The sequence below is a fragment of the Ambystoma mexicanum genome, chromosome 2p, assembly GCF_040938575.1.
Source record: "Ambystoma mexicanum isolate Mex_15411 chromosome 2p, UKY_AmexF1_1, whole genome shotgun sequence".
Taxonomy (NCBI): Eukaryota; Metazoa; Chordata; class Amphibia; order Caudata; family Ambystomatidae; genus Ambystoma; species Ambystoma mexicanum.
Window position 1 is genome coordinate 149560567 of NC_090923.1, and position 25440 is coordinate 149586006.

The 25440-nt window shown below is 49.4% G+C and overlaps 1 protein-coding gene across 1 annotated transcript; it reads left to right on the forward strand.

The window, feature by feature from the left end:
• The first annotated feature begins 24251 nt into the window (after nucleotides 1-24251).
• Nucleotides 24252-24824, forward strand: LOC138567727 (octapeptide-repeat protein T2-like). Its single transcript, XM_069646204.1, has one exon. The coding sequence runs from the start codon at nucleotides 24252-24254 to the stop codon at nucleotides 24822-24824; it is 573 nt and encodes a 190-aa protein (XP_069502305.1).
• The last annotated feature ends 616 nt before the right edge of the window (nucleotides 24825-25440 follow it).

Genomic DNA, 25440 nt, shown 5'->3' on the forward strand with positions numbered 1-25440 from the left:
AATCATCACCATTCCCTTCTTGATAAAAATCCAAGATAAAGTCGCCTACCTGCAGTTCCAGGCTTATCTGGAATTGCACAACATTTTGGGGAAAAAGCAATCTGGCTTCTGTCCATGTCATGGCCTGGAGTCAGCTTTGTTAGACCTGAAGAATCAGCTATTGGAAACAAGGATAAGGTCAAGCCTGCACTTCTCCTTCTCTTGGATCTGTCAGCCGCTGTCGACCAGGTCGACCACAAAATCCTATGTAGACATATTACAGAGGTTGCTCACTTCTCCCAAGAAGCTACAGATTGGAGACCATCCTTCCTGGAAGGCCAAGTCATGATGGTCTTTTCTGACCAGGCCTTGGCCACTCCATCCCCCATTGACTGCGGAGTCCCACAAGGTTCATGCACCTCCCCTACCCTCTACAATCTCTACACATCACCTCTCTTTATTGATCTGGACGAGCACGGCATTGCTTTCACTACTATGCCGATGATACGCACATTCTCCTCCCGCTATCTGGCTCCTACGAGCAAGACCTCAACACTCACAAGGAAACCTACGCAATCATCCAGGCCTGGATGGCAGCTAACGGCTTATGTCTTAATAGGGACAAAACCGAAATCCTTCTGCTAGGTCCAATGGAAATTCTGAACAAACTTGATAGCAATACAGCACATTCAGCATTGAGATTACAGTTATCGCAGTCTCTGCTGCAGTAAAAACTCTGGGTGTGTACCTCGACTCTATCAATGAAGCAGTAAGTCACTTCCATTAAATCGTCCGCAGCTCTCACAACCAAAATCATGAATGCAGTAAAACCTCACCTCTCATCCAAAAACTGCCTTAATATTGCCAGAGCCACCATCGGTGCTAAGTTGGACTATTGCAATGTCCTGCTCCTAGGCACTTCATGTAAAAACATCAACAAATTGTAAATGACACAAAACAACGCCCACAGAGCGGCACTAAGTATTCTGAGAAGAGAGCATATCTCTCAGGCCAGGCGAGACGTCTACTGGCTCCCAGTCAAAGAGCGCATACTGTTCAAGAACCTCCCCATCACACGCAGATGCCTCTCGCAGTTTGCACCTCTCAAACAAATTCACCAGGCGCCCGCAAAAAGACCCAAAAAGGACCAATACTCACGCCAGCTTTCAGTCTCTGCCTTCAAAAGAGTCAAAGCCGGTGGTGCCAGTTTTGCGGTTTTAGCACCTAAAAACTGTAACACATGACTCGGTAATGCCCCCACGGCGAGGGGCTTACAACATGGGGGGCATCCCACTGCAAAGACTATTCTGCTCCCAGTAGAGCACACCAACATTGTAGAGTACAGGAACTTCTATACTGAACCATCTCAGGAAGATGTCAAAACATTAAAACAAATGAAACTACTCATAAAAGGTGAGATCAGCATGGTCTCAAATATCATGCTAGCTTTCCTAATGTTAAGATTACAAAACACACTGAAATGCGATGATGTCGGTATTACTGGAGGCAAACCACATCATAGTTTGGCATTTAATCCAACTAACACCCGTAAATGCCCTGTCTCCAGATGAGAGCCCAAACGAGTTCAAATATGGATAGCTAAAGCACTGTTAGGGAATAAATCTCAGACTTGAATCTGAAAGGTCTCTGGAGGAGTCGAGGAGACAGTGCAGCCTGCATGGTGGCATTCTTCCTTCTCCATACTGTATCGAAGCATCACAGCCCAAGAAATGCTACAATGAGAGTGACAGCAGTGGCGTAGGACAACATTTGGGGGCTCCCCTGAAAGCCGCAGCTCCTTAAAGAAACAGGGGCATTGCCAAACTGCGTCCCTGACGGAATTAACACGCATGCACAATACCCAAGGTGATCATGCAGCTGCAGGAGCACGCTGTAGAAACAGGGGGCAGTCTGGTGATGTTTTTATTTGGACGGGTGTAAATATTTGCCACAAATATGGGAGAGTGACTGAGCGATGCCATGGAGACCGAACCAACAATTGGAGTTTCGTGGGGGTTATCCCCCAACAACATTTTTTGAATGATGAGGTAAAATTGAGCATTATACAGCACACTTTCTGAGAAAGGTTGAGTAAAACGCCAGACAGTTTGCAATCGGTTTTGATGCGTAACCCATGAAAGAATCCAATAGATGCAAGTCACCAATTGTGCACAGGAGCATTTCCCAACACACTTTCATGATACCTTTACCCACAGTATAAACCAGTATAAGGAAAGATTTTCATGCCAGCTGTGCCACTATTTTTTCATTCTGTTTGCACCAGTATATCCGAGTATTCCCATATAACAACATGCTCATATTTGCTTTGCGCACAATGGCAGTAATGATATCATAAGAAAATATTCCCAAGTTGGCTTTGCCAATAATATGATATGGCATTTGTAATGCGCCTATACACAAGTGTTTCAATATATGCCACTACCCCCATGTAAGAACAAGTTAGCTTTGCCATTAAAAATCTCATGCCACAATAACAAAATATGTCTGCACTGGCTGCAGCAATGAAGGCCAGTCTAGAGACGTGACAACACTTATCATGCTTGCACAGTAAAAGAAATGCCATGCCACAGTAAGATATTATAGCTGGACTGGCTGCACCAAAATGCTAGTCAAGCAATGCAATACAATTCATCATACTTGCTTTATAATAGATTCCCAGTTAAAAATACCATACCAAAGACAGAAATGGCTAGACTAGCTGCATTACAGTGGTAGTCTAGCCAAAAAATAACACCTATCATGATTGCTTTAGCAGAGATTCCCAGTAAGAAATGTGATACCACAGTAAGAGATAGCTAGACTGGCAGCACCAGCCTAGTCACGTAATAATACTTATCATGCTTGCTTTATTATAGATGGCCAGTAAAAATTGCCATATGCCATGCCTGCCACTGGGCTCTACAGTGCCTCACACCCAATCACATTAATTATTAATTTGTGTGTGTGTGAGGTGCTGGCAAGCCCATGAAGCAGGCATGGCATTTTTGTTGTCCATCAATCACATTCATTATTATGAATCATTATGTCTGAGTAAGAGGTGCTGTGGGATTGAAGGGGCGTGGCGTGCCATTCTCTCTAGCCATCTATCATAGATGCCCTGCAAAAACATCCATGCCTACCCACTGGGTGCCCCAGCACCTCGTATGCACACATAATCACATTTATACCCAGCCATTCACTCACCATTCACTCACCCAACACTTTCTCTTGCATTCACTCACAATCACTGGGCACACAGAACAATCACAATGTATGCTACACACGCGCACCTGGACCATTCACACACACACTGCATCCTCATTCTCACGACACAGGCACTCACACCCATGCATACATACATCATAGTCATGCACGCACGTGTCTACAAATATGTACTTACATACATACACAATTACATCCGACTCCCATGCACAGACTCAAACACATTTCAAAAATAAATATGCTTTCTGCCCTGCTTCGAGCGGGAAGCTCCATTTTCTCTCCATGCAGCTAGGGATCAGGAAACAGGAAGAACGTCCTGGTTCCTGTCAGACACACAGGAGGCATAGGTGGCCTCTTTACGAGCCAGCCGGCCACAGTAGGCCCCAGCTGAGCTTATACCCTGTTGGCACGGGGTCAGGCCTCACTCGCTGCGCGTAACGCGTGTGGAATTAAACACAGACACGAAGAGCTACCAAACACGCCTTTTTTATTCTAATCCAATGTAACCCTCCTCACACCACCCGTCACATCCTTTCCCCCAACGTCACTTCCCTTCCCTGGACGCGCCCCCTCATAACTATGGAAACATCAACGTCACATCTCCCCCCTTTTTAAACAGGTGCGCAATGTCCACACCAGGCAAATATCCTAGGTTGGCCTCCCAGTCCATTTCTTCAATCCAGCAGTGCGGCTTGTTCCGAGCTTGCTGTGGGCAGGCGCTTGCCCGTTCTGGGGTTTTTCCACTGGCTTCACACTCCATGGGACCCTCAAGATCAGAGTCATCTGTGTCCCCATGATCTCCTTAATAGGGGTCATCTGAGGTATAACCAGTGTGGATGACTACACACCCACTGAGCCGATGAGTTCACAGAGAGGGAATGTTCTTGAAATGTGAAGAGTTCCTTGTGATAGGGCCACCAGAGCCCTCCGCTGTAATCATGGACCCCTTTTTGAGTGACAAGCAGTGGCTTATGGGTTTGTGTCTGTTGTACGGCCACAATGTCTCATACCTCAATCTGTGATGACAGGGCCCTTCGCCTTTGATCAGCAGAGTCCTTCATCTGTTCGTTGGCAGCCTCATCTCTCGTAGTTCCTGATCCAAGCCGGCGGCCTGTTCTTGTAGCAGAGCGTGAGGGATGCGGGTCTGGACGTTCCGCCCAAACATGACTTCCGAGGGTGTTCGTCCTGTAGGGCTGTCCTGTCAGCTTGGCTATCTGGAGCGCCCATTTCAGATTAGCCATAAATCGCTCTATCATCCCATTGGCTTGGGGCCACAGTGGAGTTATTTTGCGGTGGTGGAAGCCTAGCTAGGTCGCGAACTGGGTGAACTGGTGTCCATTAAACGGGGGCCCGTTATCAGTCTTGAGTACACTCTGGACACCATAGGCAGAGAAGATATGCTCCAGGGCTGGTATGCCGTGGTGGGAAGCGGTTGAGGAAATGAGTTGTACCTCAGGATATTGCGAGTACTCGTCCAGGAGCGCCTGTACATATTTACCTCCTTCGATGGGCCCAAAGAAGTCAGCCGCCACTGCTTCCCATACCCCTTGGGGGGGTTCGGACATTCTCAATGGTTTGGTTGTCGGTATGGTGTGATGAGGCTACAGGTGTGCAGGCCTTCAGGGCCTCATCTACCATGGAGTCTAGATTGGGAAAGCAGACTTTCTGGCACAGCATGCGTTTGGTTGATGCAATTACCCTGTGGTTCTCATGAGCCATCTCGATGATCCTGGCTCACAGGGCTAGTGGGATTACTAGTTTTTTTGTGGTCTTTGATCAGAAGGTGGTCATTGAATATTGCTAGTTCATCTCGTACTTGCACCAAGCATTCCACGTTGGCGTGTACCATGTGCCCTGCTGCTCTTCTTTTCTCTCAGGCTCTTCTCCACATGTCCAACTGAAGGCCCTTGCAGAATATCTGGCATGCCCGGTCGCTTTCAGTTTCACAAGCTACCATCCCAATGTCTATCCCTGCTGGGGTGGATTGGTGTATCAGATACCTGAGATACCTGTCTGCCTCTGAGGGTTCTGGTGTGCACCACTCCCGGGGTCTTCTAGATAAGAAGTCAGCTGGGTTGTCTCCTTTTCCTGCTTGATGCATGATTTCAAAGTCGTAGTCTTGCAGTCGTATCCCCCAGCGTGCTATTCGAGGTGGCATTTAGGCTTGAGGGTTCCCATATAGAAACAGCAGTGCTTGATGGTCTGCGACCACTCGGAACCGTTTGCCGACCAGAAATAGATGGAAGTGTTTACAGACCCAGACTACGGAGAGACCTTCCTTCTCTGCCTGGGAATATGCTTGCTCCGTAGTCGATAGGCTTTGGCTGGCGTATGCGACAATATGCGTTTGCGAGGGATCACTTGGGTCCCTCTGTGCTAGTATAGCCCCTAGCCCAACTGGGCTGGCGTCCACCGTCAGCTCTGTCTGACAATCTGGGTCATAGTACGACATGTTCTCGGTCTTGGTGACCCTTTTCCTGATGGCTTCGAATGCCCTTTGGCACTTTTCCGTCCATTGAAAAGTGGCATCTTGTTTAGTTAATAGCCTCAGGGGCTCGCTCACTCTCGCAAAGTCTCTGATGTACCGGGTACAGTAGCTAGTGAGCCCTAGGAATGATCGTAGTTCCGAGACATTGGCCGGGGTTACATTCTCATTTAGTGCTGCCACTTTATCAGGGTCGGGACATGACTGTTTATGAAAAGATGTGGCAGAAGAATTTCAGTGTGCTCTTACAGAATTCACATTTGTCCCGATTGAGTGTGAGGTTGGCCGCTTCCAGGGCTTTGCACACTTACTTTCATGAGGACTTCATTGTGTTTGCTGACATCAGTACCGAAGACCAGGATGTCGTTGCTATAATTAAGGTAGTTGAGTATATGCTTGATGACATTGTGTACCTCGGCCTGAAATATTTCCGCAGCCGAGAATACCCCAAAACGTAGCCTTTTGTAGCAAAACAGTCCTAGATGTGTCACAAACGTGGTTATGTTACAGCTTTCAGGACTCAACACCATTTGGTGATCTCCTTTCCGTAGGTCCAGCTTCAAGAATACTTTGGCCCTGTTAAAGAGGTGTATCATATCGGTGATGCCTGGGGCCAAGTGGCTCTCTCTCTGGATGGCTTGGGTTGGGCGCCTCATGTCCACACAGAGCGTGATCGCTTCAGACTCTTTCTTCGGGACTGGTACTATCGGTGATACCCAGGTGGTGGGGCCGGAGGCTGGCTCGATGATGTCTTGCTCGAGCAGCTTGTGTAGTTCATCCTCCACTTTCCTTTGGATGTTAATCGAAATTCCACAGTAGTGTTGGGGCACCGGACGTATGGACTCATCTATGTGTAGTTTGATTGGTCTATTTTTCAGTTTTCTGATGCCCCGGAAGATACAGGGATATAAATTAGTGATAATTTCTAGTGATCAATTGGCCTCTACTGATATGACCAAACACATTTGGCAAGGACCCGTTTTTATTTTAAGTACCTTGCCCTGTTAGTCCCATTAGAACTGATATGTGAGCACAGTCTCACACTGTGCTTGATTAGAAGAGCATGGCCTTTAGTCTCCTTTCTAGCAACTGTCCCTTCTGCCATCCCTATCAATCATTCCCCTGTTAGTGTCCCTTTCTATTGCCTGACCCCGTCCTGTAAACCTGTCATGAGACTCAGGCATCCACACCAACCTGCGCCCTGATACGACCCTAGACAAAGCACTGGTGCAGTTAAAGCCTTATACAATTTCCTTGCTACACCCTTTAATTATTTAATCCTTATAAGAAGAGAAAGACAGAGCCCACAATAAGCAAGCAATTGTCTGGTTATCAAGCACGCTATAACCTATCTGCTTCTCGGCCTTCGTGCAGAGGGTCCCCAATATTTTCTCTGGGGATCCGCACCACCTCTAACCCCTCATGTGACCAACACTGTGCAAAGACTTAGCCTCAATGAGTGCAGAACGAAGCCATTGGGGGGTATTGCAAATTCTTTTCACCAGTGCAAGTGCAATTGCCCTAGTTCAAGGACCATACGCATAGTATTAAGGCAAACTCTGTCCTGGTGAACAAATCTATTTAAAGAATGAGTTTCTTGCATTAGATTTTACATAGGGTAAGTACACTTGTGGTAAAATTACATGACTGCCTCAGGACGGTCTCTCAACATTATAACTATTCCATCATTATGTAAGTAGCGTATGTGAGACTATGGTCTACCTGTACCACACCCAGGGGGATTTAGCTTTTCAAAAATGACTAAATCGCATTACTTATAACTCTCGAGAGGATAGCTCACGGGCAACGTGCTCACCTTGGAATCAAAGCGATGCGGATGCCCGGGTCTGCGCTTAGAAACCTCTGGGTGTTAAGCGGCTATAAATAACCAATTAAAAAAATTAATGGTCATATCAAAGTAGTTGGAAATTGTGTTGCTTATTTTCTTTGACAATGCTCATTATGAGTAGGGCAGAATCTGGAAAAACAGGATCACTCCTTTACTCTTAATGGGTACTGAGATCTTTATGTAATGTGATAGGTTGTTAACAGCATGCTGTAAATGATAGGTAATTATCAGTTGAAATACCTTATAAAAACTGGAATTAGTTCTCCTTAATGTTGCCTCCTCTCTGAAGGCGTACATTATATATTTTTTGCCACCTTTATTGATTGATTGATTTGTTATTTAGTATGCGCTTATACACAAGGGTTTCAAGGTGCGCCCTGGCCAGGGAGGGGGGAAAAGGGGAAGACAAGACAAACGATCTTACTAGCCCTAGTGTCATTTAGATCGTGCAAAGGCACAGCAAGAAGTGCAGGTGAGAGGGTACAGGGAGAAGTGCAACCACGGCAGTAGGGCTCTGAGGAAAGCTGGGACTATAGGTGGCAATCCCAGCACGGTAGTGCAAGTTCATCCAGGGGGCAGTGCAAGGTGGGCCAGGCAGCAAATTCAGGGGGCCTGGTCAGGGGGGGGTCTAGTGTCTTGTAAGACTCAGAGGACACCGACCAGCAAGTCAGCAGATGGAGCAGGAGCAAGGGAATGTTAGTAGGGGAGAGGGAATGAGAAAGAAGAGGAGAAAAGGAAGTTCTTGAGGAGCTTCTGAAACTTAAGGAGATACGACTCAAAGCAGAGAGAGGCAGGGAGTACATTCCAGAGGGAGGCACCTGAAGACGAGAGAGATCTACCCCCATTCTTTTCTTGGAGAAGTGACTCACCTGGAGAGTATTAGAAGTAGACGAGCAGAGGGCTCTAGGAGGAAGGTGATTAGGAAGAAAGAGTTAAAGGTAGTGAGGACCATGGCCCCACAAAGCCTTGTGCATGATTCAGATGGTCTTAAACTTGATCCTTGCAGCCACCGGCAGCCAGTGGAGTATTTAACAGGCTGGAGAGATGCGGACCCTGGGCTTGAGGCCAAGGATAAGTTTCACGATCTAGTTCTGGATGATTTATAGAGGCAAAGTGTAGAGTTAGGCCGATTTAGAAAGAGGTTGTTACAGTAGTCCAGCCTAGAGAGAACCAGGGCTCTGGCACAGTGAGCCTCTGGGGAAGGTGAGGAAATTGAGAATACCTCTGATGAGGTACAGCTGGAAATGGCCTTCTTGTTAAGGTCAGTGGTGTGTGGAGAAAAGGAGAGAGTGGAGTGAAAAATGACCCCAAGATTTTTTGCCTCATAAGAGGGTGAGGGCAGAGAGCTCAAGGAGGGCGGTCAGAGTTTGAGAGGTAAAGCGGGAGCAGGGTTACCAATGAGTAGTATCTCAGTCTTACTGCCATTAAGGCAGAGATCGTTAGAGGCACACCATGCATGAATAGCAGATATACAGTGGGGGATAAGTGCGGAGGAGGAGGCCGAGGGTATACTGAAAGAGAGCTACGAGTCATCTGCATAACACTGAAAGTTAGAGTATTTCAGCAATATTCATGTTTACATACTGTACGAACCTAGCATCAGAGAACTGCATGCTCCTTGTAACACTGTGGGAATTATTCATGGAACTTTAAGCACGGTGCAAAGTGCACTGCAAAAATACACTTTGAACGGCTCTGTGAATCAGGGTGTTTGGTGGCAGTGTAAAGCCACTTTGCATCAGTGCAAAGTCACTTTGCACCATGCAAAGAATTCCATGAATTAGGCCCTATGTGTGTTAATGGAAAGTGCAACAAACGGTATTTCACTAAGGAAGACCAGAATATTCATAGTGACAATCTAAATGGTTCTCAAAACGTTTTTTGGCACAGTTAATGAGATGTGATGGCGCATTTCATCACTTCTCCCCAAAAAAGAAGCAGGCCCTTTCTCAAAAGGCATGTGAATGAGCGCCCATTTGATGTGCTCATTCAGAGGCCCATTTTTCAGCCCTTCGCGCATTTGCGCATATCAAGGGCATTTCTGTAAATTTAAAACACTTCTGAAATCCACAAACAGAAGTTGCATTTAAATGTGCAGAAGGGAGGGTAATCCACATGTGCCTGTTGAGAACAGGTCCAGTGGGAAACACAAATCATGACAGGGTCGCTTCTGATCCAGCCACGGTTTAAGCCACGACATTCACACCTCTCCATCCCCTAAAAAAGGGAAAGAACGCGTTTTTCTCCTTTCAAGCATTTCACACAGACAGACCATTTAAGGGCCTATCTTTGTTAAATGCACTCCCAGAAACCACGTGGTTGCAGGGCACCTGTCAATGCGCCCAACCCTAATTTATGTAAAGGGGCTGGACAGTGCATCTTTGCATCTGAACCTGAGGAAGGGGATCGCCCCCTGCCGCACCAGACAAGGCAGACCGCAACAGTGGGTCCCACGGCAGAACTGCAAGGATACCCGGCATCACTAGGGCGTCCTCGAGGCGTCCTGCGGCCCCCTCCCAGAGAGCGGATAAGTGTAGAGCGACAGGAGGCATGCAAAGCAGAGGAGTGCAGCGGGCCCTGTGGGGGCCAGTTGCTGGCTGAGTCCTTTATGCCGGTCCTTGCCCACGGTGGCTGATACCACTGGTGAGGGGTGAGCTTCCTGGGCTACCCTTATAGGGATGCAGAGGGCCTAGTGCCACACCAAGGCCCAAGGACTTGACTAAACTGACAATCACATTAGGCTGACAATCAGGAACCCGGGCAACGGCAGGTCCTGGCCCAGTCTAGGTATTCCTGGGGCCCTGGAGTTGTAGAACCCGGCAGGAGGGCGTTACAGGGAAGGACAAAGGAGGAAAGGGGAAAAGAAAGCCTGCCAGTGAGGCCATGAGGCCCGGAAATGCCCCCCTTGCGCCCAAGCAGACCCCCAAGATGGTGACAAAATTAGGAGTCAAAGGCTACCAAACTTAAAGCGATGTAGCCTACACAGGCCCCACCTAAGGAGAGGTAGAGACTTAAGACAGTATCCTTGGGTTGGAGCCCTCCCAGATTGACACCAGAGAATACTGTAAAGGTCCCCTTCGCCACCTGCGGTGGAAGAGAGGATGCTTGGACAGTGATGGGGCAGGAAGGGGTGGACCCCCTACCTCGGGGCATGTGTCTGCCTCCCTGCCTCGACGGAAGGAATGGATCCACCGGACAAGTGGTCTCCAGGGAGTTTCATTATAAAGGTGAGGCTGAGACAGTCTACCTCAGGTGTGGCATTGAATACACCCAAGTGCGGTTTCCCTCAAGTCTGAAAGAGGTGGCACATGGATGTGAGATTGAAGTCAGCCAGCTTCGAATACACACCAAGGAAGAGCCGGGGAGGGACTGCCTCGCCAGAAAACCTGTCTTCCGTGGGGGGTGAATCCACAGCGACTAAAAAGATGTTGCAGCACTTATGGAAGAAATCAGGAACATTAGGGCGGGCATTGGAGGAAGGGTGGATGAAATCATGGAGAGGCAAGAGGCAGAGGTCATACTGTAAATGGTTGACTTTGAAAACTGTGAAAGGTGGAACAATTTAAGACTGTAAGGAGGGGGAGACGGACACAGACATGAGAAGAACGTTACACGAAGTCAGGAAACTCATATTTTGATGATGACATCATTGATGAAGCAAAAATCGAGAGGTAGCTCGGTGGGAGGCCCTAAATCATTCCTCGCCCACTTCCATAACTACTTCCATAACTTCCATAACTACTTCCATAACTACTTGGACAAGCTCAAGATTCTCGAGAAAGCTCAGAAGACAGGCGCAGTAATGTATGACACTCACCAAAAGAACTCTGTGCTTGTCCCTGATGAAGTGGTTGAATGAGAAAGAGGTCTGTTACAGGTGGGGGTTCCTGCTCTCCATCCCCTTTGAAGTCGACGTGTATAAATATAAGCTGACAACTGAGGAGGATATTCAGAGAGTCACAGGGGAGCTTGTAGGGTAAGCTGGGAACGTCACAGAACTCGAGAGAGAAGGTGGATGCGATAGACAGTGGCGTGTCAAGGGTCTGAATAGAAGCTAGATGCCGGGATCTCGAAAGTTTAGGAAGCTGAACAAATCACCGGCGGCAGATATTTGACCCAAAACTGGAGTATAATCCTGTTGTAGACACTCATAATGGGGGTGTCTTGCTTTGAAGGTTCGCAGAAGTGGGGACCGGTCAGGGTTCTAATGTTTATCCAACCACCTCTACACTTGAGGAGGGATGTGTCAGAGGAGTAGAGGGTTGCTGGATGCTGTAGTTAAAGTTTGTTTTTGGATCATTGGGGGGTGTGAGTAGGGGGCTCTCGAGTAAGAGATGTGGAAGGAAGAGATCCGATGGATTGGGTTCTGTTGGTTATTTGGTCACAACCTGGCAATGTTAACTGAGGGAGCCGGGTGCCTTTTGGGGTTTTGGAGGGGGGTTGAGGGTGGGGTGGGAACTGGGTTCTTGGTACTGGTCTTCTGTTATTGGTTTTCCTTTTTTGACAAAATCCGGAATTGCATGCACTGATCGTCCAGGTGGCAAGGAAGGCACTCCTATAGTGGGTTAACATGATGGCTGCAGTGGTGGGTGGGGTATGGAAGGGCTATTTGAGGATTGGCACTCTGAATGTCAAAGGGTTAAACTCCTCTACAAAGTGGCCCCTGGTTGCTAGGCAATTCTGGAGAGTGGAACCTGATATCCTGTTCCTCCAGGAGACTAAATTTAGTAAAGGTGAAGAACATAGGGTCCCATGTGAGTTGGTTGGTCGGGATTGCTGGGGCTCAGGTCCCTTAAGGAAAGCGGGGGTGAGTATCCTAATAGGGAGAGCACTGAAAATGGAGGTGTTGCAAGCAAGGCTCTAATCAGATTTTGCTCCCTACTTGGAGTCAAATGATTTTTCGGGGAGTAAAAAAGTAATTAGCTTTGCCACTAGGGATACTTTCTGGTCTGGTCGGATATGGAGGAAAGGGTTCTGCTAGTCTGGGGAACTATTAAAAAAAGGAGCACTTTACATTTGCCACAATCTATGGCCCAAACCAGGGACAGCTGAGATTCCTGAAAAGTGCCCTCCCAAAAATAACGGTTGAAGGTTCAGGCCACCTTATAATAGGAGAGGACTTTAATATATGGGTCGATGTCTAGTTAGACAGACAGGTGTTGACTGCTGGGAAACATGAACTGCCAAGGCATGGATATGGGGAGGTCCGGGAGACACTGGAGGTATATGGTTTGCGTGACATATGGCAGCATTTTCACCCACAGGAAAGGGAATACACTTTTTATTCACCCCCCACCCCACAGAACTTTCACTAGGCATGATTACATGTATATCTCAAAGGACCTACGGGAAGAAGAACAGAGTTCAGAGATTCGCCCGATCACCTGGTCTGACCATGACATGGTAACAGTAGACGTGAACTGGCTGGGGATGATTCTGAGGGGTTCAAAATGGAGGTGTAACAAATCCTTATGGAAGGACAAAGTGTTCCACTTAGAGATGGCTAAGGAAATCGGGGCGAATTTCAAAACAAATCAAAACAATGATGTTCTGAAAAGAATTGTATGGGAAGCTGGGAAGGCAACCTGGATAGGGACTCTGATTAGTGAGGGGGCAGGAAAGCTGGAAAAGGGAGCATGCACTTATTGTAAATAAGCTGATGGCGGAGGTCAAACAGCTTGACAAACGGGTGCATGATTACATTGAGGGGTTGGAGGACCTCGTTATGGAGGTGAGGGGGGACAAGAAGAGGAATTGGGTCTGTTGGAGGAAGGGAAAATAATTAGCATCTTGCCATTTCTGAAACAGAGGTTTTAATGAGAAGGGGGATAAGCCGGATGCACTCCTGAGAGCCAGGCTAAGGAGGCAGCAAGCAGAACGATGGGTGGCAGAGATAGAAGGGAAGAATAAAGTACAGGACTCCTCTATTAAAGGGATTCAGGAGGCTTTTGCTTCCTTCTATAAAAAGCAGTACGAATCAAAGGCTAGATGTGGCAGATATAGCTACATACTTAGGGGATATTCCCATACCCAGACTGTCTGATGAGGAGTCTGAAGCACTGCACGCCCCCATAACAGGGGAGAAGTTAGGAGGGCATTGGCGAGATTGCAGTTGGGAAAGGCCCCTGGGGAGGATTGATTTTCGGATTCTATGAGTCCTTCCTTGCTCCCCTACTGCCATTTATGGTAGAGCTGTTAAATGACATGTTAAATACGGGGGAAGCCACAGAGTCTTTCTCATGGGCACTGATCACAGTGATGCACAAGGAAGGCAGGGACCCCCGGATATGTGGTTCGTACAGTCCGATCTCCCTCCTTAGTATCGACATCAACATTTACACCAGGGGGCTTGCCGCTAGGCTAGAGGTGCAAATGCCGAAATTGATCCACCCGGATCAAGTGGGTTTCATCAAGGGACGGCAGGGAGCTGACACAATGAGGAAAACCTTATGCCTGATGTATGAAGCCTAGGGGATGACTGCCCCCCTCCTCTCAGTGGATGCTCAAAAAGCATTTGACAGGGTGGAGTGGGGGTTTCTCAAAGCAGTGCTTGTTAAAGTTGCTATAAGGGATAGGCTTCTCTGTGGGATAATTTGAGTTTACACATCCCCACAGGTGCGTGTTGCTGTAAATGGTGGATATTCCCGCTGGTTTCGGTTGAGTAGGGGAACTAGGCAGGGCCAATGTGCCCTCTAATTATTTTTCTCTATGTGCAGAACTGGTTTGCTGTTGTGCTCACGTGTGCATATTTAGTGATCTAACGTCACAGAAGAGAGTTTGGAAAGGAATTTCCTCTTCCCAGCCACTGCAATTCTTGACAAATCTTACACTTTTTCCAAACACGTAGGCTAAAATAGAATATGTCATATGTGATTAAACAGAAAACTCATCAACCAGTCCAAGACTTCAACATCTGCCACAGTACCTTGCAACCGATTTATGCCACTGGAAAATAACTTATGTGTACTACAAAACACAAATATCTCTTGTCATAAACAGATGTGGCTGTCAAGAAATTCAGACAGAATACAACATTTGGTGACGGATTAGTGGCAATTAAAAACAATGTGCCAAAAAAATAGGAGTTCAATTCCTACTTTAATTAAGTAATTCAAGGGCCTGGAGAACATGTGTCTAATCATTTGTGTAAGGATGATAATTGCATCAGAATAACTGCACCTCAGATATGATGATTAAACATTCCTTCGCCTCTGCTTACTATCCACATTACGTTGTCTTTCGGTAGTGATAACACCAGCCTTACAGCTAAGACACATATACACCATCCATTTTTACTTCCTAAAAATGAAAATGTGCCCAAAAAAAACAAGAAACAATGAACATTTTGTTGCTTCAACTCACAAAGCTCTGCTGATATTTTTCCGAATTAGTGACCAGCAACAGAGCACTGGCATAGGAAGGAACTCTAATAATATGAATGCCTGATCTCAACAGGATTTTTAAGGGGCAGAACATCTTTTAATAAGCAGAAAGTATCCCTAGTGGCAAAGCTAATTACTTTTTTACTCCCCGAAAAATCATTTGACTCCAAGTAGGGAGCAAAATCTGATTAGAGCCTTGCTTGTAACCCTGACATAGAAAGTGAAATAAGCATACGCGTAATACACGCAGTCTACAATGACCTCTGAAAGGGAACGCGACACACGGGGCAAGCACAGTTGCTAAGTACGTGCAGAACTCACCGTCTGCCTGGAAAAAGAACGTGAAAAATAGACGCGTGCGCGCGTTGGCAACACCCCCGCCAAAAGAAGAATTGTACGCTGTCTGAGGAGACAGGACAAAAGGAGAAGTGAACTCTGTTTGAGCAAACAGGACCAACAAAAATTCAGAAAAGATCTGTCAGAGGTAACAGGGAGTACGAACTAGAAACGCTGTGAAGTAATCGCGTGTGAACCGACAAGAAGAAGAGATTTCACCCACTCGCTCTCCGCGAAAAGCATGTACAAGGAAACGGCGTCCTACACGCAGCTTTTAAACCGGCCCACACGTACACGTGTACGCGGGCGCTTTCATCCAATTACACGCAATGACACTCGGACGTGCAGTTTTTCCACGTGTGCTCTGTCATCACGTGCTATGAGGGAAACGCCCGCGAGCGTAATGTAACTTATGCATTTACGCACTAAGGGCCTTTGGTCCAATGGAATCCAGTGGGTGTGCTGATGCACTTACACGCTAAGGCCCTTTCCTCGAAATTACACGCTGACGTGCAAGATTTTCACGTGCCAAAACACTCCGTATCAAACTGGCCACGCGAAAACACACAGAAAACCACGCTCCTGCCCAGAAGGCCGAATTACTGCCCCCCAGAGACCCGAGCACGCTCCCGCCTGCCACCTGCTGCTGCCTGACTGCCTGCTGCCCACGTGCCCTGCCATTTGCTGCCTGCACGTCAGCCAGGGGTGTAGTTGCTGTGAGCACCCCTGCTGGAACCGAAGACTCCCGACTGGGATTCCATCGCTCCACAGCCCAGCCCCAGGACCCAGTTGCCCACCCACTCCTGCCTCTGGGTTTGCCATGTCCAGCACTACACCATCTGGCAGCACTGGCAACCCCCAGCCAGAGAGGCAGAGGGCCACCAGCTTCAGTGCCTCCGAAGTTGGTGTCCTGGTGGAGCAGGTCCTGGGGCAGTATGATGCCCTCTTTGGAAGTTTGCGCGCCGACAAGGAAGGACGGACCAGGATCTGGATGGACATCGTGACTGCCATCAACGTGGAGCGGGTGGCAGTCCGCGACTTACAACATGTCAAGAAGCGCTGGGAGGACTTCAGGTCCAGGACCCTCAACACGGCCCGGCGCCTCGCTAAGGCAGCAGATGCCAAGGGGTGCCGGGGCCAGCTGTCAGACCATCAAATGAGGGTCCTGGAATGCATATGCCCAGCGCTCTACATCCAGATCCTTGAGAGGCAGACCCGTCTGGAGTCGAGCGGTAAGTGTACATGCATGTTGATGGTATGCTGTGCGTGTCGTGTTGTGCCAGTAGTGTGCAGGTTGCACATGTGTTTATGTAGGGCCATGTAGGGATGTGTATGAACATGGGCATGTGGCTGCCACATGTGAGTCCTCTCAGGTGTGAGACACATTGATGGTGTATGTGTTGATAAGCATGCTGGGCATATGCAGGTGTGGGAGCACACAGGTTTCAATCTCTTCGTATGTACATTGGCATGGTTCTGGCACAGATGGTGGTTCATAATTCATGTATCTGCACTGTGTACATGTGCATGTATGTGTATTTTACAAGTGTGCAAATGTGATGCATCATGGATGCATGTGACATTGATATGGAGAAGGATGAATGGCAGATGTGACATGTATGGCGATCTCTTCACTGAAACAGTTGCAGGAGATGTAGACATGCATGTAAGTGTGGTGGCGTGTATGCATGTCTAGTGTACTCCCTGTGTTTCATGTGATGTCTGGCTCCCCTTTGGCTGCTCATGCTGTTGTATGTGTATGGATGTTGCTGGCCGTTGTGATACGGCTGTGGAATAGTTCATGTGTGTGAGTTGAAATGACATGTGTGTTGGGGATTGCGATGCCATGTCTGAAGTTTGACCCTGCCACTCATGTGGAACTGTCATGTGTGTATCAGTCCATTGTACAGTGACCTGATGCTTGTCTCCTATCTCTCCCTGTCTGCAGCGTCAACTGATGAAGAGGGCGGAGAGTGTGCTGTGGAGCACAGCGGCAGGGATCTCACCGCCAGCCGGAGACGCAAGGCCCGGTCCCCCCTCCCAGGTTGTGATCTCGTCGGGGAGTGAGGAGTCTGGTGCCGCATCCCAGGCTGCAGCTGCCGAGGGTAGGTCCAAGAGGCAGAGGTCAGAGTTGGACTCCTCGGCAGCAGAAGGGGCAGCTGAGACCCCACAGGGTCCGACGGAGGAAGATGGCACGGAGTCATCCAGGTTGGTGGGGGGTTCAGTGGAGGAGGAGGCCGTGCAAGGGACAGACATGGGGTCTGGAGGCGGGAATTCCACCGGTGCTAGTGGTGCAGTGCAGGGGCAGGGACAGGAGGCAGCACAGGCCACCGTGGAGGTGCTTGTGTGTAATCCTGTCCCCGATCCTGTAACTGCGCACCAGCAGGGATGCCTATGTCCAGACCCGTTTTCAGGGAGGGGATCCGCTTACAACAACTGGCCTACCTCTCTCTGTGGACGTGGCTATCCGGGACCGGGTTGAGCCTGTCCTGGGTGGGGTGGCGTTGCATCAACGGGCCATGCAAGCTGACCTGCAGTCTTTTCATGAGGAGACTGCACGTCTTCTCGGATGGCTCGTTGACCGCGTTGACCTACTGGGACAGCTCACCAGGGCCGGATTCCTCCTTTTGCTGGACCTTGTTCCGACCCCCTCCTCAACTGAACCCCCTATGCCCCAGTCATCCTCCATGCCATCTTCCCACCCATGTATCACCTGGGCACCCTGTGGAGCTGCCTCTGACCCTACAGCCAGGCTGGTGGAGGACACATCCCTGCCACAGTCGGGAGTCGGACGTCCAGCAGGGGTGGCCAACTCAACAACTGCACCCCAGCCGGAGGAGGATGTGCAGGCAGCAAGAGCCAGGGCACAGGCAGAGGCACAGCACCAGCAGCAACAAGGTGGGAGCCATCATGGCTCGGGACCTTCGACGTCGGAGGGGCAGACATCGGCCAGAGGGCAGGAGGACCCAGGACTGGAAAAATCAATCCATAGTCAAACTATTTACAATCCATTGTCCGGGAAAAAAAAATCCATTGCTCCATGTCCATAATGCAAAACAAAATAAAAAAGGATACATGATGAAACTATATACAATCCATTGTCCAAGGATGTAAAGGGTCCATGATCCCAACCAAACAAATGAAACCTACCTACCTAACTACGTAAAAATATGACTATATACAAATTTGGGTGGCATTGTCTATTGACCACAAATAAAAGAAAAACATAAAGGAAACCTAACTCTAAAAACTATTTACAAGGGCAGCGGGCTAGTCCGACGGCTCACTTTTGGATGTCCCAGGCCAGAGCATCATCGAACTCCTGCTCAATGTCCTGGAGGTGGGCCTCTTCCGCGGCTCACTTTTGGATGTCCCAGGCCAGGGCATCATCGAACTCCTGCTCAATGTCCTGGAGGTGGGCCTCTTCCATGGCCCCGAGGGTTTGCAGGGACGACGACATGTTGACCTCCAACTCCCTGTGAATTGCCTCGAGGCACTCGGCCCGCCTCAGGGCCCTCGGCATGGAGTTCTCTGCCCTGACCATCGTGAGCCGTGCCTCTTCTGCCCGCTGTCGCTCCGCATCTATGGCATGGCCTAACCGCTGCCACACGGAAGACACTTCCAGTCCTGGGTCCTCCTGCCCTCTTGCCGATGCCTGCCCCTCTGATCTCGAAGGCCCCGAGCCATGATGGCTCCCACCTAGAGCCTGCTCCTGCTGCTGTCCATGTACCGTGTCTGATGGTGCCTGCACAACCTCCATCAGCTGGTCTCCAGTTGTGGTGTCCACCCCTGCTGGGCCACAGACTCCCGACTGTGGCAGGGATGTGAGCTCCACCAAGCTGGCTGTGTTGGTCGGGCCAGGTCCACAGGGGGCCCTGGTGGAATCTGGGCAGGAAGACGGTGTGGAGAACGACTGGCGCATAGTCTCCACAGAGGAGGAGAGGTCCGCCAGAGTGCGCGACACATGTAGGGACCCACCAACCAGGACGGAGCCCATACGTTCGTGGGACCCCTCGTCCGCAGGTAGTGGAGAGGCAGATGACATAGCACTCTCCACTACCTGCAGACGGGCCTGGGACGGGGCCTCCCTGCTGGTGCATGGTGGTGCAGTCACAGGGTCAGGGACAGCGACATGCACAGGCCCCTCCGCGGTGACCTGTGCTGCCTCCTGACCCTGGCCTGCACCACTAGCACCAGTGGTACTACCCCCACCAGGCCCCATGTGCTGCTCAGTAGCGGGCTCCTCCTATGCTGTGTAGACCACCAACCTGGATGTCTCCACACCGGCTCACCCGGCCCTTCCGCCACAGCCGTTGTGGCAGACGCAGCACCAGCCCCCTCGGTCCCGGATGATGGTAATTCCTGGGAGGGTGGCTGGGCTTTGCGTCGCCGCCCAGTGGAGGCATCCCCGCCGCTTGGCTCCACAGCGCCGTCTCCACCCTCTTCTTAACTTGACGCTGCATAGAGGGAGACATAAAACACAAGCATCAGGGTACAGTACAAAATACCCTAGACAGGAAACAATAACACATGAGTGGCACTGTCAAATGTCACTTCCATCCTGTCATTCCACAACACATGGGTGAATGCACACAACACACATGCAGAAACTGTCCTGGCGCCTGCAATCAACATCAACATCCATGTAGAATGGCCCCTGTAAACCAAGATGTTGCCTTCAAAGTCACATGTAGCCATGGTGTAGCCATGGTGTTTCAAAGTCACACACACACTACTGTGGCACACACAAACATGTGCACCATACATGTACATGACATCAGCACCCATTCCTCACCCCCCCTTCATGTCCAGGAACAGAGACAGCCATGCTTTCATGTGTGCATTCCGCATAGAGCTCCCCATGTTGCATTAAAACACATGCACCAACATGTGGTTCAAACATAACTGTTCTCACATGCATGACCATGATGTCCCTGCACACACACATCCATACATGGCCTATGTCACACATACAGGCAAGCATCAGACTACCAGCACACTGTAACATGCCATGTCTCACACAGCAATGCTTGGCCACTTACCGCTCAACTCCGGACGGGTCTGCCTCCGAAGGATCTGGGCGTGGAGCGCTGGGCCTATGCGTTCCAGGACCCTCATCTGGATGTTACTCATGCGTTCCCGGCCCCCCTCCACGAGGCGCCGGGCCTTGTAGAGGGTCCTGGACCTGAAGTCATCCCAGCGCTTCTTGACGTGCTTGATGTCGCGGGTTGCCACCCCCTCCGCGTTGATGGCAACCACTATGTTGTCCCAGATCCTCTCCCGTCCTTCCTTGTTGGCGCGTGATGTTCCGAAGAGGGCATCATAATGCCCCAGGACATGCTCCACCAGGACACCAACTTCGGTGGCAGTGAAGCTGGTGGCCCTCTGCCTCTCTGGCTGAGGGTAGCCAGTGGTGCCAGATGGAGATGTGCCCGACATGGCAACCCCAGAGGCAGGAGTGGGTGGGCAACTGGGTCCTGGGGCTGGGCTGTGGAGCGATGGTATCCCAGTCAGGAGTCTTCTGTTCCAGCAGGGGTGGACACAGCAACTGGACCCCTACAGATGGCTGATGTGCAGGCACCAAATAGCAGGGCACGTGGGCAGCAGACAGTCAGGCAGCAGCAGATGGCAGGTGGGAGCATGCTCGGGGGTCTGGGGGGCAGGAAAATGGCCTTCAGGGCAGGAGCGTGGTCTTCAGTGTGTGTACGCGTGGCCAGCTTGATATGGAGTGACTTGGCACGTGAAAAAATTGCACGTCAACGTGTAATTCGAGGAAAGGCCCTTAGCGCGTAAGCGGGTCAGCACACGTACGCAATTTCATTGGACCAAAGGCCCTTAGCGCATAAGCGCGTCTGTGACGTATTGTGCACAGGCGTTGCCCTTTTGCATGTGAAACTTCATGCGAACCCCAGTTATGCACGTACCCCACTCACACAGGCCCTTTCGCGTGTGAAACTTCATGCCAACCCCAGTTATACACGTACCCCACTCACACAGGCCCTTTTGCGTGTGAAACTTCACGCCAACCCCAGTTATACATGTACCCCACTCGCACAGGCCCTTTCGCGTGTGAAACTTCCTGCGCACCCCCGAAATACACCTACCCAGATCCAATGCGTGTGTGACTTCCCGCGAACCCCAGTAATACACGTACCCTGCTGAAATGGCGTGTGAGACTTCCCGCGAACCCCAGTTATACACGTATCCTGCTCGCACAGGGCCCTTTCGTGTGTGAAACTTCACTCGAACCCCAGTTATACACGTACCCCACTCGCACAGGGCCCTTTCGCGTGTGAAACTTCACGCAAACCCCAGTTATACACGTACCCTGCTCGCACAGGGCCCTTTCGCGTGTAAGACTTCTCGCAAACCCCAGTTATACACGTAGCCCACTCGCACAGGGCCCTTTCGTGTGTGAAACTTCCCGCGAACCCCAGTTATACATGTACCCCACTCGCACAGGCCCTTTCGCGTGTGAAACTTCCGCGCACCCCCGAAATACACGTACCCGGATACAATCGCGTGTGTGACTTCCCGCGAACCCCCGTAATACACGTACCCTGCTGAAATCGCGTATGAAACTTCCCGCAAACCCCAGTAATACATGTACCCCACTCGCACAGGCCCTTTCGCGTGTGAAACTTCACGCGCACCCCAGTAATACATGTTCCCCGCTTGGCTTTGCTGTTTGGCAGCCCTGTAAACTGGTCCAGGGTTAGCGCAGCCCTTTGCACTGAATTGGGAAATTTGATGGCTTTTCCTTACACGAGGGCGTTCTTGGGGGCGTAACAGGCACGGCTGCAGGGTCGTTGCGCCACTCTGCGCCACGGTTGGTTTTGGAGGCTAAAATCCATGAATGCGCTGTGCACGGAAATCGATTTTAGCGGACGCGGCTGGAGCAGACATTCGCACGAGCACAATGTGTGCCAGCCGCGTGCGCCCCTTTTGTGCGAAAATCTGTGAATTACCCTGCAAACCTGCCACTTATTTCCCCAGGATCTTGAAGCAAGTTGTATTTTAATGTGGCCTATTATAAAATAAGACATCAAGTGCATTTGTAGAGCGCATGTTCACCCCCAAAGGGTCATCTTGGTACTATTGACAGCTAACAGATGTTTATTGTTACCCAACTTATTAGTACTCATTTTATCGTCCAACGAAAGATGAAGGTCAAAATAATGTAAATTGTTTGTCCCTAATGTTAATCATGGTTTGTCTCAGTGCTGGAAATAAAACTGCACCAGTCTTACCATCCTTACCCATGCTCTTTTGACAATAAATTATATACCATGCCTTTGCCTCATATCCTATCTTTATGTAAAGGACTTCAGGGTCAAAGGCAGAGCCCTCCCTCATTTGAAGCCTGGAGATGACCTCTTAGTCGTGAGAGTATAACACATAGAGCATTTATCTGTCACTTGTATGACTTCGTAGTGCTCTGTTACTCCTGGTAGTTCCTCACTGTCCATCCCACCTTCGAGTAGACAGTACTCCAGATGCATGGGTCTAAGGGTGCTGGGAACGAGAAGGCCCTATAATGCAGGATGTCAGTGTCCAGCCTTATGCTCCTGAATGCTTCATTGCATTTGTGGTTACATACTGCTTTGTGGCCACTAATGCATGCAGGTGTAAATTGAGATGAATGCTTGTCACAACAGCAGAGTTTATAATTCTGCCATTGTCTAGACGCGTGGTGGTATGCAGACAACCAGCCCTTCAGACTATAAAGTTCGGCTGCAGGGAAAAAAGTGGCGGTATTGCCATTTTCGTTTGTGGAAACAGATCTTCCGCCTTCTTCCCACACCAGCGAATAATAACTTTGGAGTTGAAGTGGAAGATTTACCTCCAGCAGTAGGCTAAAGGAAAATCCACAAATTTACACCAAAAATCCACAGATTTACTGTGCAGTAATACCGCCGGTGATAAATCACCCCAAAATCCCCATGGACTCCAACAATGGGGAATGACCACCACTTGTAATCATGTAATGAACCCACGGGACCAAGTGGCAGTAATGGCAACCGGGTTTGGCGGTAGTTCAGCGGATTTACCACCTAATAAACACCAAACTCCTAATGAGACACATATACATTTTGGAAGTCAAAATTATAACTTCTAAATGAGTACTCTTTTTAAAAAAAATAAAACAACAATTCTAAACACATTCATGACTTGCCAAAAACGGTCCCAAAGCACAGACACACAAAAGAACACTCAGGACCTGCGAACAACATCTTAAGTACAAGCCCTCATGCTAAGGATCTGGTATACCCTCTTTCCCAGGGCGGGCATACTGAGCTTGTAATCTGCTACCCTCCTACCCACTACAGATAGCCTTTAATGACAATCTGCTACACAGAGTCCATTTGCAGGAACTCTGCACACAGAATTTGCTACCCACATTACTGATACATGCAACCTACCATGGGATCTGCTATCTACATTTCCACAACATGCACTGTGCCTGAGTATCCGCTACCCACTATCCCAATGGACTCGACTGGATTGGGGTTTGGTAACGTGCTCAGTCGCAATGTGCATCATGGCACTGTTAGTGGGATATGGAGGAGGAACAATTTGACCTTTCATTGCAGAAGCCAAGAACATTAATGGTAGTTAGGCTCTTTCCGAGATCAGAGGGCAAGAGGGGAAGAGAATTCCAAAGAGCAGGAGCCAAGACAGAAACAAGCATTGCCAATGCCAATAGTTTAGGAGTTTGTAGTTGTATATTGCATGTTATATTTAGCATGGAGGGAAGGAATGACAGCACAGGGAGGAAGAAATTACAGCATGGGAGGTAGTGAAAGGCTACACTGAGGATTTAAGCAGGTGCTGTTGGAGGGAATAAGAAATACATGGCAACACAAGGGAGAGGAAATAAATGCAATCAATGAAAGCTAGAGCAGAAATAGTAAACACGAGCATGTACAACATTTGAAGGAAAGGGTGACAGTGCAAATGGAGGAGGGGGAGAGAGTACAAATGTGGGGAAAGACTGATGGCTCAAGGTGGGGGCAGAGAGACAGCTCAAGGGTGGAGGAGTGACAGCATAAGGGGGAAGGTGCGACTGCACACGGGGGGGGCAACAGCACCACGAGGAGGAGCAACAGTGCAACAGGAGAGGAGCAACAATGCACTGGGGAAGGAGCGACAGCACAAGAGGGAAGGAGTACAAGGGGAAAGGAGCGACAGAGAGAGGAAGAAGCAACAGAGGAAGGGGGAAGGAGCAACCGCACCACGGGGAGAAGCAACAGTGCAACAGGAGAGGAGCAACAGTGCACTGGGGAAGGAGCGACAGCACAAGGGGGAAAGAGCGCAAGGGGAAAGGAGCGACAGAGAGAGGAAGGAGCAACAGAGGAAGGGGGAAGGAGCAACAGCACCACGGGGAGGAGCAACAGTGCAACAGGAGAGGAGCAACAGTGCTCTGGGGAAGGAGCGACAGCACAAGGGGGAAGAGCGCAAGGGGGAAAGGAGCGACAGAGAAGTGAAGGAGCAACAGAGGAAGGGGGAAGGAGCAACACTGAAAGGGGAGGAGGAACAGGGCAAGGGGGATGATGGACAGCGCAAGTGAGGGAGAAGGAACAGCGCAAGTGAGGGAGGAGGGACAGCACACAGGTGGACAGTGCAAAAGGGGGAAGAGACAGCTCAAGGGATGAAAGGAGCAACAGGGCAAGTGGGAAGTATAACAGAGTGGATGGCAGCGCCAAACAATTGCTACAAACAGGTGTGCTTACCACAGTTTCTTTGTTTGCATTACTTTACATTTTCAGTTATTTCAATAAAGATTTGATGTCCAGGAGTTAAAAGCAGCTCCTAGGTGTTGGGCATCCTCTAACCAGGAGTTAGTGACTATCATGTTGCGGATCCATTGTGTTCATTATATATGATCTACTATGTATTATGATCCGTTTTGAATTACATGTCTACAAAACGTGTACTAGTACTCCAGTTATACACATTCCCAAATAGAGAGAAATAATGTGAAATAGACATGTTTCCATTGCCCCAGTTTGGGGAGTCAAAAGTAGCTCCCAGTGGCTGTTGGCATTAGGCTATCAAGGCTCATCTGGGCTACATGCAGCAGCTGAGTAGCTGCTTTGCACTCTGGTTGTTGTGATCTCACTTCATGCAAGATGGGGAAAACACAATATTTGCCTTTGTGTTTCTATGGTCAGGTTGGTTTATTA

What these genes read in the sequence shown, in the direction of transcription:
- LOC138567727 (XM_069646204.1), top strand. Translation starts at nt 24,252, where the DNA reads ATGGCTCAAGGTGGGGGCAGAGAGACAGCTCAAGGGTGGAGGAGTGAC.